General features: G+C 37.9%; 1 protein-coding gene across 1 annotated transcript in view; it reads right to left on the reverse strand.

Annotated features, from left to right (window-relative positions):
* Window positions 1-17,188, reverse strand: part of ANAPC4 (anaphase promoting complex subunit 4) — a 41,573-nt gene extending 24,385 nt beyond the window's left edge. Inside the window, exons 1-15 of the mRNA XM_060103562.1 lie at window positions 16,833-17,188; window positions 13,979-14,084; window positions 12,150-12,282; window positions 10,541-10,615; window positions 10,402-10,428; window positions 10,265-10,309; window positions 9,538-9,622; window positions 8,792-8,896; window positions 7,413-7,496; window positions 6,211-6,297; window positions 5,726-5,790; window positions 4,916-4,958; window positions 4,731-4,807; window positions 3,170-3,270; window positions 3,034-3,085 (exon numbers count right to left, since the gene is read on the reverse strand). Of these exons, the coding sequence (XP_059959545.1) occupies window positions 3,034-3,085; window positions 3,170-3,270; window positions 4,731-4,807; window positions 4,916-4,958; window positions 5,726-5,790; window positions 6,211-6,297; window positions 7,413-7,496; window positions 8,792-8,896; window positions 9,538-9,622; window positions 10,265-10,309; window positions 10,402-10,428; window positions 10,541-10,615; window positions 12,150-12,282; window positions 13,979-14,084; window positions 16,833-16,961 (1,214 nt within the window). The 5' untranslated portion in view covers window positions 16,962-17,188. The remainder of the gene's footprint in view (window positions 1-3,033; window positions 3,086-3,169; window positions 3,271-4,730; window positions 4,808-4,915; window positions 4,959-5,725; window positions 5,791-6,210; window positions 6,298-7,412; window positions 7,497-8,791; window positions 8,897-9,537; window positions 9,623-10,264; window positions 10,310-10,401; window positions 10,429-10,540; window positions 10,616-12,149; window positions 12,283-13,978; window positions 14,085-16,832) is intronic.
* Between the last annotated feature and the right edge of the window lie 529 nt (window positions 17,189-17,717).

The raw sequence follows: 17,717 nt of genomic DNA on the forward strand, positions 1-17,717 counted from the left end.
TGACAGAACATTTCATATTTCCACTAAGATAACAAAAACAATTAGAAGTGAACATCCCCAAGCCCTCATCTGCTCATATACCAGCATGTGTGACCCCTGTCTTGGCCTTCTCTCCTATAACTATGGAGGAACTATTCTTCCAGCCCCTTCCCTGACACACTAAATCCCATCCCCTCTTGAATCCTCTTGTTCTAGCAATCTTCCCTCTCTTTGCCATCTCAACTGTTCCCCTTCAGAAGAACATTCCCACCATAAATAAATATGCTCCAATTTCTCCCATTGTAAAACGAAAGAAAAACCCAATGACTATTTTTAAATGCTGGCCATTCCCTTTAAAGCAAAACTCAAGAGACTACATTTGTTGTTTTCTTTGTATCTGCTCTCATTCTGCATCATACCTGCTCCCATGACTCCACGGAAGTGGCTCTCATCAAGGTCACCCATCATCTATTCTGATAATATTCTGATCTAGTCCACTTCTGGTCCTCACCTTACTTGACTCAGCAGCATTAGACAACCAATCCCTCATTACTTCTTGCAATGCGTCCTTCACTCAGCCTGCAGGACACCCACCCCTTGGTCTTTCTGCCTCTCCAGTTTCTTTCGCTAGCGCCACATCAACCCCATTTCTAACACTGGAAAGCCCATCACCCAGTCTTCAGATCTCTCCTCTAAGCACACTAACTATCTCATCCAGGTTCGTGGCTTAAAATAATACCAATGTGCTGATGGCTCCCAAATTTACATTTCCAGCCTGGATCCCTCACTTGAACATAATCTCATACAATCAACAACACGCTGGACAGCTCCACCAGGGTATCTAACAGTATGCCTAATACATTGACCATGTGATCAAAATTAACATCAATAAGAAGAGGTAGCCAGACACTGTTTGCCTCTGGATCTGACACCTTGAGAAGGACATTCCATTGATTATGTAATATTCTGGCCAGGGATGTATAACTTGAATCAAACCATGAAAAAATCAGATAAACCCAAACTGAGGAACATAAAATACATATATATTTCCTATATTCTCCCCCAAGTCTTCCCCATTTCAGTAAATGTTAGTCATACTCTACCAGGTGCTCAGGACCTAATAAACTCGCAATTGTCCGTGACTCCTTTATTTTTACCATCCATACAACCATTCAGCAATCTTGTTATTTCTACTTTCAAAATATATCCAGGTTCTGACCATTTCTGATTCTGACCACCATTTGTCTCGTGGCTTCTGTCCTTGCCCTCATATAATCTATTCTCAATACCAAGTAAATAACAAGAGGGATCTCTTTAAACCTAAGTCATATCCTGTCGCTGCACTGCTAATAACTCCCTAAGAGCTTATTATACGCAGAGTAAAAGCCACAGTCCTTACAACTGCCTACAGGCTCTACACAACCTGTCCCATCCTCTGTGACCTCTTTCAATTCATTCCCTACAACTCACGTTGTTATTCAAGTCACTTTAACTGTAGTGGCTCCTTGAGCCAGGCATGCTCTAAACTCAAGGCCTTCATACTTGCTGTCTCCTTTGCCCCCAAAGTAACAGGGCTCACTCCCTCCTCTCTCCAACATCACCTTCTCAGTGAGGCCTTCCCTGACCAAAAAATTGCACCCCTACCCCCAGCATGCCCTAGGTCCTCCTTCCCTCATTAGCTTTTCCCACCACTACTTATCACTATCTGACTTGCTGTATGTTTTAATTATTCATTTCTTTATTGTCTGTCTCATCATGTACGAATATAATATCTATGAAGGCAAGATTTTTTTTATCAGTTTTGTTTACTGCTATACCCTCAGCATCTAGAATAGTGTTTAAAACATAGTTAAATGCTCAATAATTGTCTATGATGAATGGTAGCATTGGATAATTAAGTCAAGAAAATTTCACAGGAAATAGAAAAGACAAAAGATATTAAAAAAATGAGAGTAAAAATAAATGACAGAGGATCAATCCATGAAGTCTAATATCTGACTAACTAGATTTCTAGAACAAAAATCTAGTTTAAAAAAAAGGAGAGGGAGAAGAGGAAATTGTCAAAATAATAATACAATATAGAATTCAGGTTAAAATGGCATTTTCTTATTATGAGTACAACAAATGCGAAGACCCACATTTAAAACTCTATTGTGAAATTTCAACATATCAAGGATGAATAAAGCTTTTTGAGAGGAGAAAAAAAATAGCACACAAAGGAATGAGAATCAGAAGCACCAGACCTTCCATTGGCAACAAAAAGGCCAAAATACAATGGAGCAAAGCTTTGAAAGTTCCATGAGAAAATGAATCCCCCTTCATAATCTATACCCAGGCAAAATCATCAATTAAGTGTCGCAGAAGGAGAAAAGACACAAAAGGACACACAAAGCTTACCCTCACACATCCGTTTTCTAAGTTACTGGAAGATATTTTCCACAAAGTGATTAAATGAACCAAGAAACAGAGGAGATCCTGGAAGTAAGTATCTAACCCATGAAAGCAATGAAGAAAACGCCAGGGTGGTGGCTGCACGAGAGGGAGCCTGCACGCAGGCTGGTGCAGGCAGCGGGAGGCTAATGGAGGAAGCAGCAGGGACAGAGGGAGTTCCAGGGGTGTGACACTGCCCCTGAGACGGCGGAAAGCCTGAGGATGTGAGCAAGGCAGACTGTGCGAGGAGAAAGCAAACAGAGTCTAGGAAAGACAGACACACAGAGAAGAATAATTTCTCAAAACTGGTAAGTAAAAGAAAGGCAGTACAGTCATCCAATTTAGAAATATGGAAGTAACCTACAGACCTAAAACCAGAAATAGTTAAAAGGATTCCCCCTGGAAAGAGGACCTGGGGTGAGGATGGGCGGGACAGGAAAATACCACTTTAATGTATGAAACTGCTGTGCTATTGGATTGTTTTAATCATGTAAAGTATAATTTTGATAAAAACTTAAAAACTCATTTTTAGAAAATCACAATTTGCTAGGTTCTTATTTATAAGTAAAAAGTAAAACATTCTCAAGTCAATGATTCCAAGATTCAAGTATCCCCAATACTTACTGAAGAAGTTCATTTGCCTTGAGTATGAAAGAACCCACTGCAGTAATAGCATCTAAAAGGAAGTAAATAAATAAATATCATTTGTCAAATAAGTAAAGTGGATTTAATGCAGTCTATTGAGGGATTAAATTACCACCTTCAATTCCTGAAGCATCTAGTCCAAGAGGTTCATATTTTTGCTTCCATGAAGCCATTCCTTTCAGTTCACTCAAATGGTATAATAAAGACTCTGAGCCACTATCAAAAACAGAGCAGAAACACCATCATCAAGGTGGCAGGCAGCTACTATCTTGCTTGAATATTTCTAAGTTAAGTTTTCAGAAATAAAAACTGAAAGTAACTTTTTCTTTCTATGAGAAATAATTATTTCTCAAAATTATTTTGAAAAGTTGTAGAAGAATCATTGGGTTGTCATGACTAGTGAGATGAATGTATGACCACAAGATTAAACTTTGTAAGATCAAATTATGCTCCACAGTTAGTCCTGGCACTTTTAAGATAGTCATATGGTCATATTGTTTACCCAACAGCTATGTATTTAACATTCAACAAATATTTATTAAGCTCCAACTTTAGGTCCAGCACTATGCTAAATACTGGGGACTTAACGGTGAACAAAATGAAAGGGTCCTCATAACACTGCCAGTATAATGGGGGAGACAGTCATAACCATACAATCAGACAGTATATCACTCCAACTACCATAAATGCCTTAAAGGAAACACACCAGGTGCAGGTCTAACAGAAGAACCTGATCTAGTCTGGGGATTAGAGAAGGCTTCTCTGAACAAGTGAGATTTGAGCTGAGAGCTAGAGAATGAAAGTGAAGAACAGGGTGGGAGTGTTCCAGAAAGCAAAAGGGCTGTACAAAAGCCCTGGGTAGGAGAAAAACTGTCAAGTTTGAGAAGGCCACCAGTGTAGGTGAAGCAGATAGGCAGCCATCCAAAGGTATTAGTCCTAAGAAATGGGAAGGCACTGGAAGTTTTTAAATATGAGTAACATGATCAGATCCACTGTGGAGAATATATTTGAGGGGCATAATGTGGACTGGAAGAGACCAGGCCAGAGGGTCCTAAAGTGATCAAAACAGGAGGTGATATAGTAAAGCCCAGGGTCTCAGCATAAAGAAATTTATCAAAAACACTGAACATCTACCTGCAAACTGCTTCAGTGAGGTAGCTGTAGCTAGAAATAGCATGAGACTTGAAGACCTGGGGCAGTCTTGGCTCTGACACTTAATAACTTTGGGTCAGCCATATGTAACCATTCTGAACTTCAGTTTCTTCTAAATGAGGATAATCATAACCAACACCTTGCCACAGAGTTAAATGCAAAAATACAGACATGCTTTTACATAACATATAAAATGATATACAAACTTACTTAATTTCACCACTCAAAAAAGGGTTTATGCCCTATTCAAGACATACCTCATGGCTGTCTGGGTGAGATAAAAGCCCAGACAGGGCCTCGGGTGGTGAAAAGATGTTGGAAAGTTATTTCATAAAGCAGAATTACCATTATTGACTCTTTAAATCTTGGGCACTCCAAGAGTCCCCTCAAATGCTAATGCCACAATTTTAGCCAGAAGAGGCTCAAACAGAGAATGCCAGATGATGAAAAGAAGGTTGCAGAAAGAAGACCAATGTCAAGTACGTGTAGATGCAATACCAAAAGATTCTACATCACCTTCATACCTCTGTAAGTGACTTATAACCAATTTTTGTATACTGGAATATGATGACTCTATAGATTGGCCAAGCTTTTTTAAGCCCTAATTAAGAGAAAAAAAAGTATTCAGCATACAAGTAAGATACTATATGCTATTCTCAAAAAAATTAAGAATGTGTTCATAGTCATTAAAATACAAAGATAACTGCACCTTTACTGTTAACTGGTTCATTAAGAGGGTCTGAAGTTCAGCACTAGAATGAAAAAGAAAGTATTTTTAGTCTTCTCTATTCAAAATCTGAATGCATCACTTAAAACGTTTAAATTTCAAAGAACAAACAAGATTTTTAAACAAAATAAATAAAAAGAAATAGCCCAACAAAAATTAAGATTTTGTTGTACTCACAAAGAAATGGACAAAACGGGAAACAATAAAGTCTAGGAACAGACTGAAGTAGATATAAGGATGTACTATATGCTAAAATGGTATTTCACATCAGTAAGAAGAAGGTGTAATACTCAATGAATTATACTGGGCAATTACCTAAACACTTGAAAAGAAAGAAGTTAGTCTTCCACAGCATATGACCAAATAAATCACATCTGGAACATGTAAATGGAATAAAAACATAAACCACAAAAAAATCTCTGGAGGAAAATACAGAGCTTTGAACACTTAATATGGAAAAGATCTTTTTAAGAATAATGTTAAGGCAAATACAATAAAGGAAAAGATTGATTTGGCTACATAGAATTTTAAAATTTTTATACATTTAAAAAGTACATATATAATATATTTACATGTATTACACATACACTCAGAATGATCACGTTTACGTAAATAATAAATACGTGAATGAAAAAGCCTAGAAAAATATATACTACTTTTTTGGTCTTTGTACACCAGAATCTTCTTCTTCTTCTTTTTTTTTTTTTTTTTACAATGAATGTGAATTGCTTTTGAAATAAATTACTTTAAAAAGAGAAGGAAAAGCAAGAGTACCTAATATGAGCTCATTACCTTGCTTTCCCCCACAACAGCAAGTCCATGAATTCATCTTGCACTGATGTGGTTGTATTCTTTTCCTAGAGAAAGATCAATAAAATCATAATAGGTATTTTTTAAATTATAAGCATATTTATTCAAAATTACAGGAACATGACTCCCTTTCTTACCCTTAACCTTCTCTCAAATTCATATTTAAATTGATTATCTGAATAGCAGTTACAGGAAAACAACCAGTCAGCTCTTCCAACTCCTGTCCTTAATCCCCAAGCCCTACCAGCTCCACTTCACAATCCTGTCCCCACCTAAGTTGTACCAAGGGGAAGAGCTGTGTGTATCACTCTCTGAGATAATAGTATGAGGTTAGACCACACCGTTTGAAAGAAATCATGATCTGAGCCTTTTACAAAACAGACTGATTTTTCTCATGTCCTTCATGAAGTAAATAAGGATAACGTGCATTCTTTAACACCTTCCATGGGAAACTCCAGGTATATTACCTGCACAAACTTGGTGAGACGAGAATCCATCTGCATCAATATTTCTTCCCATGCTTCACACATACATGTCAGTGACAAATTTATATACTATTAACAAGAAGAAAAAAATATTAAAGTAGCAAAAAATATTTAAGTCAACATGCTACCTAAATAATACATGTTTCTTACTGTCAACTGTCTCAAAGAACTCCAAAATTTACTATAAATCACTTTTAACTCAGTTAAGCCTGAGAAAGAAAAGACCATAGCTAACACTTGATAATCACTTAACTATCAAACTTTCTCAAATTCAATTTTTATCTGGTAAAACAGATATTTTCCAGCTTTTTACATATAAGATGCATTTTATATATAGTAACTGTCAAAATGCTGACTGGTCAACTATTCAATTTTCAAACAGTATCCTTTTAAAAAGACACTAATCTCCAGAAATCTTTGACATGAAGTACATTAGTGACTGTGACAGATTGATAAAAGAAGGCCACAGTTCTTTGTAGCTCCTCTATGCAGATGTAGACTCAATTTCTCCAGTCCTTCAATCCGGGCTGGCCTTGGGTCTTAGTGTGACCAAAGCAGAAGTCTAAGGCCCCAGAAGGTTTTGCATGCTTCCACTTGCACTCTTGACACCCTGCCGTGGCCACCACTTCATGAACAAGCCTGGTCCAGCTAGCTGGGAGATGAGGAATGTGCAGTCCAGACAAAGCCATCACAGCTATGGGACACTTGGACCAGCCAGCTGACCACCAATGTACGACCAAGCCCAGCCCCAAATAGCTGAACCTGGCCCAGAACAACAGAACCTTCTAGCTGAGCCCAGCCCAAATCGTCGACTAAAACACCAATCACAAGCTAATTTGGGGTGCATTTATCATGTACAAAAGCTAACTGATATGATGTTTTCCATACTACTTTATTTGTAAAAAAACTTTTAAAATTCCAAAATATTGTTTTATTTATGAGAATGTTTAAAAAGGTTTAAACTACTTTTTTTCTTTTCCTTTGGAAAAATAGAGATGGGTGAGAGTAGATTTTCAATTAAATTTCTCTTTCTTGCTTTAATGGACATTATAAACTTGCCTATCAGACTAGACACCTCTGCCACATAAAGTTGGCTTTAAGAAGTAAGATTTTCAAGTTTTTTATTTACAGAACATTAGAAATTTATAGTAAACAGTCACATAAAACAAGCTATAAATAAATACCTGTAAAAGAGCTGAAATATGAGTAAACTTTCTGGCCATTCGAGTTACTTCAGGTAAGAAAGAGTACAATAGATTGGTTTCAAGCTGTCAAATCAAAATAATAAAGTAAGTCACAAGCAGACATATTTACTTCTTTTAAAGAAGAGTCAAAGTCTAACTACGTATCAGAAAGACTATGCCAGAATTCTGCTCCTTTTGAGCATAACGGTTTGGAGAGTAACAGAATATAATCTTAGGATTTTCTAATCTGCAGTGTCTAACTATGCACAGAACACCCTCTCGAGGTTAGCAACCCTTCTACATAGTTAGAATAAATGTAATAATCTATTTTATAATACTCTTATGAGGAATTTAAAAAATGATCACAAATATCTGTAAAAATTTTAAAGGAATTATAGTTATTGATAAATACAAGTGAAATATCTATTACAATGGTACATGAATTATCTCAATAAAGTTGTTTGAAAAATACCTATTACAAATCTCACATAAATAGTGAATCATTTTATTACAGCACCAAATGCAATCCTAGAAATCACATTTTCACAGAACCTTAAGATGAAGAGCAAATATGAACAACTGTTCCAGCAAACGCCAGGAAGTTAAGAGTTCTCTGATGTTCTGAATACAACGAATGTTGGAAGGCATCACATGCATCACACCTTGCATCTTTTCACCCTACTTTTGTTTGAGAGTTCCTGCAATACTTAGGCTAAGTGGCTGGGTTATCTGAGATGAAATTTTAGGGAAGCTTTTCTTGAAGACAAGGCTACAATCTAAATACTCTACAGGAGCCCAGTTTCCACAATCTATGATACAAACAGCACACAATGAAAAAGGGTTTTCCCAACATTAACTAGTCATCTTACACAAGAGGCAATGTGTTAGTTAAGAGCACCAACTCTGGAGCCAGACTGTGCAACATCACTTTCCAATGCTCACCAAGCAAATTACAGTTTGTGTGCCCATTTACTCAACTATAAAATGGAGATAATAGTACCCACCTATTAGGTTATCGTGAGGTTTCAAATGAATTATACTGAATCACTCAGTACTGGGCACATATTAAACAATTAATAAATATTAGCTTTTATTATTATTAGGGTCAGAATCCTAAGAAAACACTTGGTACAAAGATGGAACTGGTATAGCAATGAGTTAATATGGTCATTAATAGACCATATTAATTATGCTGTGCCATTGGAATAGTAAGGTATTCACCAGTAAGACTCTATATATGTCTTAGAAGCTCCAAGTCGATTTTTTTGCTTTGTTTTGTTTTAATGACCATGAGAATCCAGTGAAATGGATAATAAAAAACTATAAAACCTTTAAAAATATATATTTACCCTCTGCTGCTATTAGGTTCCAGTACTCACCTGAAAGTACGAAACTTCTGGGGCACCACTGGTGGAAACTTCTGTGACCACTGACAATGATTTCAAATCACTTGATAGACATAATGCAAGACAAGTACCAACAATCTGTAAAACAGTCAAATCTCCATTATATTTAGTGTCATTGCTAGACTGCATCTGCTTACAATATAGGAGGCAAATATTCAGAGCTCTAAAAAGCAGAAACACATGCCTGGCTCCTGCCACACACGTGGCACATGAAGGCATGTGTCCTCTTAGTTGCAAGGACACAAACACCCCCCCCCCCACCAACAAGGGGCCCAAACTAAGTGTTGGAGAACTAACATTCCCACAGAGCCTATAACATTTTCTACCCTTTTAGGGAACTGTAAGAATAAGAAGAAAAAGATATGGAGAAGACCGAGACTGAGCATAAGATTGCTTCTGATGATGTTTATCAAATTCCAATCACAAAGTGTAGCTCTTAAACACCACAAGACTAGAAAAACATTAAATCATAATCCAGTGTATCATACCAATCTTTTTGTTAAGAAAAAAATTTTTGACTAATTCCACTAAGAGCCCCTGATCTTCATAGACATCATATCACTATTCTTAGTAGGAAAATTATCCTTTTAACATTTAAGAACAAATAATTCCAATAACTGAAATTAAGAAAAAAAGTAATGTTTTATTCTTTTTCCATAAATCAGTCAGCTGCTATATTCTAAGAGAAACAAAAAGGAAGATTTTAAAGCAAAACTTACCCCAGTGACTCGAGCAATTTTGAACATTCCATAAGCATAAAGCTCAATAAATGCAGAGCTTCCTCCAAGGACAAGAATATTAAGCCTAATTAAAAATAATGCAACAAGCTGAGGACAACAGACAGGAGCGAGTTCTTAAACCAAGACATGCTCCTGCCCTCACATAATCTGCATGTTCAAGCTTCCTTGTGGGGAACTGAATCCCGCAACAAATTCACCAAGCCTCAATCACATTGGGCTTATTCCTTTCTTTCAAAGGAACAACATAAATTTCATCCAGCCTAAAAAACATCAGTTTACAGTAAAATAAGAATATATTATTTTAATGATGATTATATTTGTATACTCTCAATAACAAAATCATCTATTTTCCAGTTAATATAAAGCACCAACAGTTTTATCATGGCTCTGATGCTAAATGCATTAAGTGAGCTTAAAGAACTTGAACATTTAAATTTAAATTTTAGAAACTCTAGCACTTCCACCCTCCTTTACTTTTTAAAATAAAAGTACATCATAATATTAAACTTGACACAACCAAGTATCATAGAATAAGAACAAGTAAATAATAGATATTGTCTGTTTATCGTTCAGAGGTATTTGTCAGCAATGAAATAACATGACAAATAAGGAAACTGTCCTTGGAACTTTAGTCTAAAAACTGCCTCAAATATCAAATTTAAGAAAATAAGACTTGTTAAATATTTAAGATATCTGCAAGATTTACCTGACGTCTCCCAAAAGCTTAATAATTTCATCAGAATTTTCTTCACTAAAATATAAAAATAAATTGGGTTATCTTTAAATATATCTTTCAAATAATAAAAGATTATCTTACTTGCAAGGAAAACAGGCATATCTTACCTAAATATTTTTGAGGTGTTGCTATAACTAGAAAAAAACCAGAAATGCATTTTTTAAAACACATGAGAAAATTGTCAGAGTGCTAAAAGGAAAGGAATATCCAAGATTAATTCCAATGAAATTGAACTCTGATACTTACTTTTTTGGCAGTGTAGGAAGTTTAGGTAAGAGAAGATTTGATTCATCCTCAGAATTATAAAAGGACGTCAGAACACTAAAAAGGTGAAAACAAAACAAAAACAAGTATTATAAAAACAAAGATTCTACTTTTCTTTCCATTAAAAAATACTAGTTTTTTTAAATGCCCTATTTTATACATCACACATTACCAAGTAAATAGCTGCCAGACACAGTTTACCACTGTAAAGTAGTCACTATAACAATCACAAACAAGAAATAGAAAAGTTGGAATTTCTTCATTTACTTATAACTTTAATTCTGGGGAAAAAAATCAGCCTACCCACTTTACATTTAGAGGAACAAATATTTATCAACAATTTTCTCAGCATATGAAATGTATTCATATGTATTCAGTATCAGCACCAGATACAGACTGACTGACTTAACTCTCCTCTAGGAACCAACACTGAACATATGAGTTCCAAGAGTAACTGTAAAGAACACTGCAATTATTATATAATGTAATGATGGCTTCTATAGCTTACATACATATGAAGATGTAAAAACCCAGCAGGTACATAAGATGACACCACGTATTTTGAAACAGTCTTATTTATCCCCCCCCCACTTTTTTTCAATCCTACCTCCGAATATGGCTGGAAATAAATGAGTAAGAAGGTGAAAAAGTAGTGTCCTGAGAGACCCTAGAATCTCCACATAATATTTCTGAACTCTTAATGAAAAGTGTGTTAGGAATACACTTAGCAGGTAACTGGACTGGGATAGAAATTACATGGTATATTCTGTTCCTCTAATCTTCTATGAATTCACATGACCATTTACAACCTTCGATTATTTGATGATGGATTAATCACTGTTTTATCTACAGTGAATTTCAAACCCAAGGCTAGACCTTGTTATCTAATGCTTTACAGTCCCTTCCTTGGGAAATTTGTCAATTAATAATCAGGATTTACAAATACATTTGATATTAACTTAAAACTTAATTAGAATGAAAAGAAAATTATCGTATTTCCTCAAAAAAGAAACTTTTATTTTCAGTATTCACTAAGTCCACTGATCCTTTAAGCCATCTTTACTGCAAACCTGACGTAGTACTTGACTTCACAGACTAAGGCAAAATTATTTTCACAAAATAAGGAAACTATAGGGACCATGAACACAGAAAGAACCCATTCAGCATCAAAACAGAATGCTCAATTCAGCACTTTCTGTATTCTAAGAATATTTACTGGGACACAAAAACACAAAGCTCCAGGTGAAATATATGATGAAAAGGAAAACAGAACCTCAATTTGCTTATCAATAATTTTAATTAATATTCCTTGAATGTATAAGTCATCGATATAAACCGTTAAAAATAACTGAAAAGAAAAATCTTGGCCATTGAGGCATTACTGCTCCAATAAGAAAAAAGATTTTTTCAAGAGAAAAAAAACCCAACGAGCATTAAAAAAACTGCGTCTTGATAAGCTTAAAACAAAAAGTTAAATGCAATGTACACACACTCAACACCCAGATACTCCTAAGTTTCCACTTTTAAAAAATGAGAATTTCAAAAACATCCTACTGTGACTACTGGGGTTTTTCTTTTTTTATTACTCAACCTGCTCTCGACGGTCACTTCCATCCAATGCATACAAGAAACTGGAGCCTCCACAGAAAAAGAGTGCAAGCTTTCAGGTTTTTCTACATCACACAAAACGATTTTCTTGGTGTCAGCAAGAGCAAAGGCCAAAACTAAAGAAGAAATAATTAGAATAAGTTAGTGTAATATTTGAGAAAAATGGGTATTTCATTGCTTCCCCAATTTTACTATTTTAAATACACCATAGTCATAGAAATGATTTAACCCGCAAATCCTTGCTTTAAATAATTAAAAAACTAAAAGATACCCTTGCATATAGTTATGCTGTTACCTACACTTATTTTCAAATGCTCAAACTTTCATGAGCAATCTACTACTTTCTCGTGTACTGTTCTTAACATCTTACATATCAGAGCCTCTAGACTGGAACCCTGATGTCAAGCAGAAAATACAGAACAGGCATCAACAAATAAACAAAAATATCGTTAGCACCAAGACATATTGGTCCCCACCTAAAAGTTGAAAAGTGATTCCATCTGCTTGGTTCTTGGAAGGTTTTTTTCCTCTTTTTTATTTCTAACCCTTAATGAACAGGGCCATCAAATACCGATGGGTCTTCTTCCTTTCACTGTGGCTGGATTATCTAGTATAGTTTCTCTACATAAATCATTAACATCTTCCTAACATATCAAATTGAAGAATTTCTAAATAGAGGGCTGTGATTTTCACTGTATACCAATATATGAAGCTTTGCTAGATGTGAGGCAATCCAAGTCTCCTCTTCTTCAAAACGATTTAAAGCAATCTTGAAATAATCATTACCAAAAAAACCCCTATTTTACTGTCGAAAATCACAAGACATTTTTTAATGATAAAAATATCATCTACTTAAATACATTTTCACACACACTGACTTTCAGAATTTTTGAGATCATGGCATTTTTGGATGAATAGTGCAAGATCTCAAATTATTACTTACAAAAGTTCTTTAATTTTACACATACTTTGTTTTTATGTAAAAGATGAAACAAGAACGGAGCAAAATGAGTACAGACAAAAATAGTTGTTATCTGTAAAGTGATAGGCTTTCAGGGCATTTTTACATACTTATATTTATCTAGAAAAAAAGCAAGCAATGAGGAGTACATATCACTTTACAAAAACAATTCTTTTTCTTTTTTTAAGCACCAATGATACAGGTGAACTTTAAGCTGTATGATTTGTAGCATTTTCCTGTGCTGACTGGACGTGTACAACAGCTTGAACAATGACTGTCCTTGTAACAACACATGGAAGAGGAGAGTTCAGTCCTCAGAGCTACAATGCAGCAAGCTACAACATACAGGGCACCAAAAGGAGTAAGATCACACAGAAGTTGTAGGAAGCGGGGTCAGAACTGACAGTCCTTCAGGTGAGGCAAGCAAATGTGCAGAGAGAATATTTATGAGCCACACATTTAATGCTAAAACACATTCTGGGGAGAAAAGGGTCACGATGGCACTGAACTGACTAGTGAGTAACAAATGAAGCTTAGGGTAAACAGTGCAGGACAACACGATAGCGAAAGAACAAAACCAAAGTACTCTGTATATTCCCATCAAATTTCTTTTCAGCCTTATCTTTGCCAAGAAGTCAGATTTCATTTTAGAGATACCTTTGCCAAGAAACAAGATGGTAGAATTAATCTGAGTTCTATGAAAACACTCTAAAGCATTTGAAAAAACAAAGTTCCCAAATTTAGAATTCTAGTATATAATAAGAACAATCAATTCTTCCTGGAAATAAGTTCTCTTTACAGAATACTCCTTCTGAACAACAAAAATGTATTTTTTACAATACTATCATTACGTTTGCCATCTGGTCTCCAAGCCAGACAGGTCACTTCCTTTCCTGTATTTTCATTTGGTGGAAAACTCCAAACTCGATGAAAACTTGCAAGTCGATGAAGTAAAACCTGAGACAAAACAGATATAATGGCAAATAATAAAAAATCCATTTCCAAAAATAAAATATACCTAGATCCCCACTATAAAATTTTTAAAAAATCATATCAAGTATAATATTCAGCTATCAGAAGAAATTCGAAGACAAAAGTGTCTGAATGAACTTATGGTATTTTCAAAGAAATGGCTGAAACAAGGTCTAATTTAACCCTGTACCCTATACACTTCCTAACTTTCATGTCAATAAGAGACTTATCTTTTAGAAAGGAATAAGGCTGTCCAAGAAGATAACGAAAAAAGCAATAAAGGACACAAACAGAACTGGAAAGGCAGCTGTATAAGATCAAGTAACACTAAACTTGGAATCAGATAATTTCAGCTGTGTTACTTACTGGCCAAGGATCTCAGACAAGTCACTTAGTCATTCCAAATTTCCATTTCCACCGGGTATATTCCCACCTTGGAGGATAAAGATGATGCCCTGGAGTTCCTTGTGCTTCAGAAGTAAAACTGTCCCTACTCTATCCTCTATACAACCGGTAGAAATGAAGAAAAGGCCTCGAACTGCATGTGCTCCTGAAGATTCCCCCCCCACACACACCTTAGTTCCCTGCACTCACAGCTTTACCACTCCCTGCCTTATCTCATAGCATCCTTCCTTCACTCTTGGTTACAGGGAAGCCAGGACTCCCAAGGAATCGCTCATCCCTGAGACCCGGTGCTCTTTTCTGAGCCCATCTCTGACTTTCCTTACTTCTGAAACCCTTCCTCTGTGCCCTCTGGAATTCATGGTCAGGTATCAAGATCCCCTGTATCTTCACTGTCTTCCCTGAAATGTACTTCTCACCTGAGGACACCGCTTCCCTACAGGATTCTCAGGTGGTGGCCGTTTTGCACACCATGTTCCCTATACTACTGCTGGGCTAGGAGATAAAGATTTCCTCCTTGATGCCATTTCTCACTGTTTTTTCTTCTCTTCTCTAAAATCCTCTAACTTTGAATCATATGCAATCAGACCATATGGCCTGCTATCCCTCTTAACTGCAGTCACCTATAGACTCCTAGGCCATCCCCCTGCCCCCCCACCCCATTCCTGGGAGATTTGGACTCCTGTCTGGCTCACTCATGCTTTCCAACACTACTCATCATCATTCTTGGTGATTTCAAGAGATACAATGTCCTGGCTTTTTGGTGCTCAACTACCTCTTCTTCAATGATCACATCCTCTACCTCACCTCAGTCAATCCCAGGGTCATGCCTGTGACCTTGTCATTACCAACAACTACAAATGCCGCCATAATCTTCAGTTGCAAACCTCTCACTTTCCATCACCACCTGTATCTCTCCTGCTCATCCCAGATACCCAACTTCAATTCTTCAACCTCACCAAGACATACAAGCCATTGACTCTACCACCGACCAACTCATTGTCCCTCACCCAACACATGACCTCACTTCCCTAATCAGGTTACAATCCAAAGTTCATCATTACAATCACTCCTCTTACATATAACTTCAACCCCCTTGCATCTCTCTTGCTTTGTCACAGTTAGTCACAACAACTCTGGTTAAACCCGACCATGCCTGCACCCATACAGCTGAACAGAAGAGACATACGACCACGCTCACTAGTTTCACTACAAATCACTAATCTCATGTGGCTCTTAATACTGATGAACAATCCTACCAAGTTTCATCAGTCCACTTGTCAGCTTTTTCATACCTCTCTTTTCTCCTCAAAATTCCAATATTTTCTTCTCCATCCTCACTCCTAAACAGCGCCCCTTCTTCTTCACTGAGAAAATGGAAGCAACAAATGCCCACAATTGATTACATCTATCCATCTGATCACAGTGATGCTCCTATTCTCTCCCTTCTCTCCTGTTGTGGCTGTACTAACTGCACTTCTCTCAGGGCCAAGAAAGCGTTCCAAAACACCCTGGCAGTGGAGGGAAACTAGAAGATTTCATAGAGGGCCTTGAGAAAGCAGATATCAATACCCTGACAACGACGTCATGACAGTCAACACAGTTTTGCAGGCTGCTAAGTTTCCCTGACTGCTAAGTTCTCTTTACCACCTAGTTTCCAAGGTTGGCTGCACACCACACAACTCTCACCTGGCCAGATAACTATCAGGAAACCTGCCAAAAGCCAAAGGAGTAAAGAAGCCAAGGTGAAGGTTTCCTTACAAAATGGCTGCCAAGTAACTAAAAACTCTCAGCAGAAAGTTACAACCCGATTACACTTGATGAAGCGTAATACAATGTGAACTAGAAATGTTAACTGACAACACTCATGCACATTCCATCAGGAATCCAGTGATGGCTATCCAACCCATTCTGTATAACTTGGACAACAGAATAAAGATTCTTAAACATCCTCTGTGGCAGCTATAGACACGCACATTCGCAGCTCAAGTCTGACAATAATTCATCTTTCTTCTGCCTAAACTGCAAGTAAACTAACTGCAGAGTCTGTGGACCTACTACTATGTCTAGCTCATGAGTGACACATGAGCCTTTAAAAAGCCCACTTAACAAATAACTGAAAGTCTTGGGGATGCAGGACTGTATGACTGCGTTAAGCTGCATGAAAACTGTTGTTCTGGCCATAAAATGCGGGCGGTGGGTGTATAAATGACCTTTCCCATATGTGGCCCCTTAGATTCACTTAAAGTTTTCAGCAGGGCTGGAGGAAGGGGCGGGGTACACAGGTGGCCCGGGCTCGGTGTCCTCGGGGCTGCACGCCGACTCACTCACCTCGCCCGCCGTATTGGCCAGAGCAATGAGATCCCGCTTGGGTGACCAGACCAGGAAGATGATCTCCTGCGGTAGCTGCTTCTCTCCCACCACCCGGAAGGACGGGAAACAGGTCGGGAAACGCAACATGGGGGCGGCCCTGCAGCGACACCCCTAATCGGAGGCCGGCAGGGGCCCCGCCGGGGCCGTCCTGCCCGGGTCCGGCGCCGGCGCCTCCTCCGCCCCCGGCCCTTCGCACAGAGCCCGGATGGTGGCGGTACTTGCCAGATACCCCACGGCAGCCAACGCAACCCGGGCGGCCTCTGCCTCCAGTTCTCCCCCAACGAGTCGGTTGCCGCCGCCGCCGCCGCCGCCGCCGCCGCCGCGCGCGCGCGCGCGCGCTCCAGGCACTTCCGGTAGCCGGATTTCCTCGCGAGAGCACGGAAGCGCGGTCTCGAACAGCTGGAACCTCTTCGATAGTTTCTAAACCAGTGGGTCTCAGACTTGGGTGCTCAGTAGGGAGGGCTTTTTTTTTTTTTTTTTTTAAACCCTGCCCAGGCAGCACCACAGACGATTAAAAGAGAATTAATACGGAATGGGACCAATATTTATTAAAACGCTCTAGGTGCTGCCACTTTGCAGCCAAGGTAGGAGAGTCCTACTCTAAAACCTATGACATAGGCAAATATCTTGATTCTTTATCCCATGCCTACAACTTATTAGTAGTAGTAGCCCCCACCATAATAAATGAGGACCGTGGGCTCAGCCAGGATGTGTCCCGTAGCTATTGGAGCATCTACTATGTGAAGGAGCCTGAGCTACACAAATGCACGGGACAGAGGCTCTGCCCTGTAAGGTTCACAGGTCAGCCTGGCGGGTTATGGGAATCAGAACTCATCTGATGCT

The sequence above is a fragment of the Mesoplodon densirostris genome, chromosome 1 (assembly GCF_025265405.1).
Source record: "Mesoplodon densirostris isolate mMesDen1 chromosome 1, mMesDen1 primary haplotype, whole genome shotgun sequence".
NCBI classification, from domain to species: Eukaryota; Metazoa; Chordata; class Mammalia; order Artiodactyla; family Ziphiidae; genus Mesoplodon; species Mesoplodon densirostris.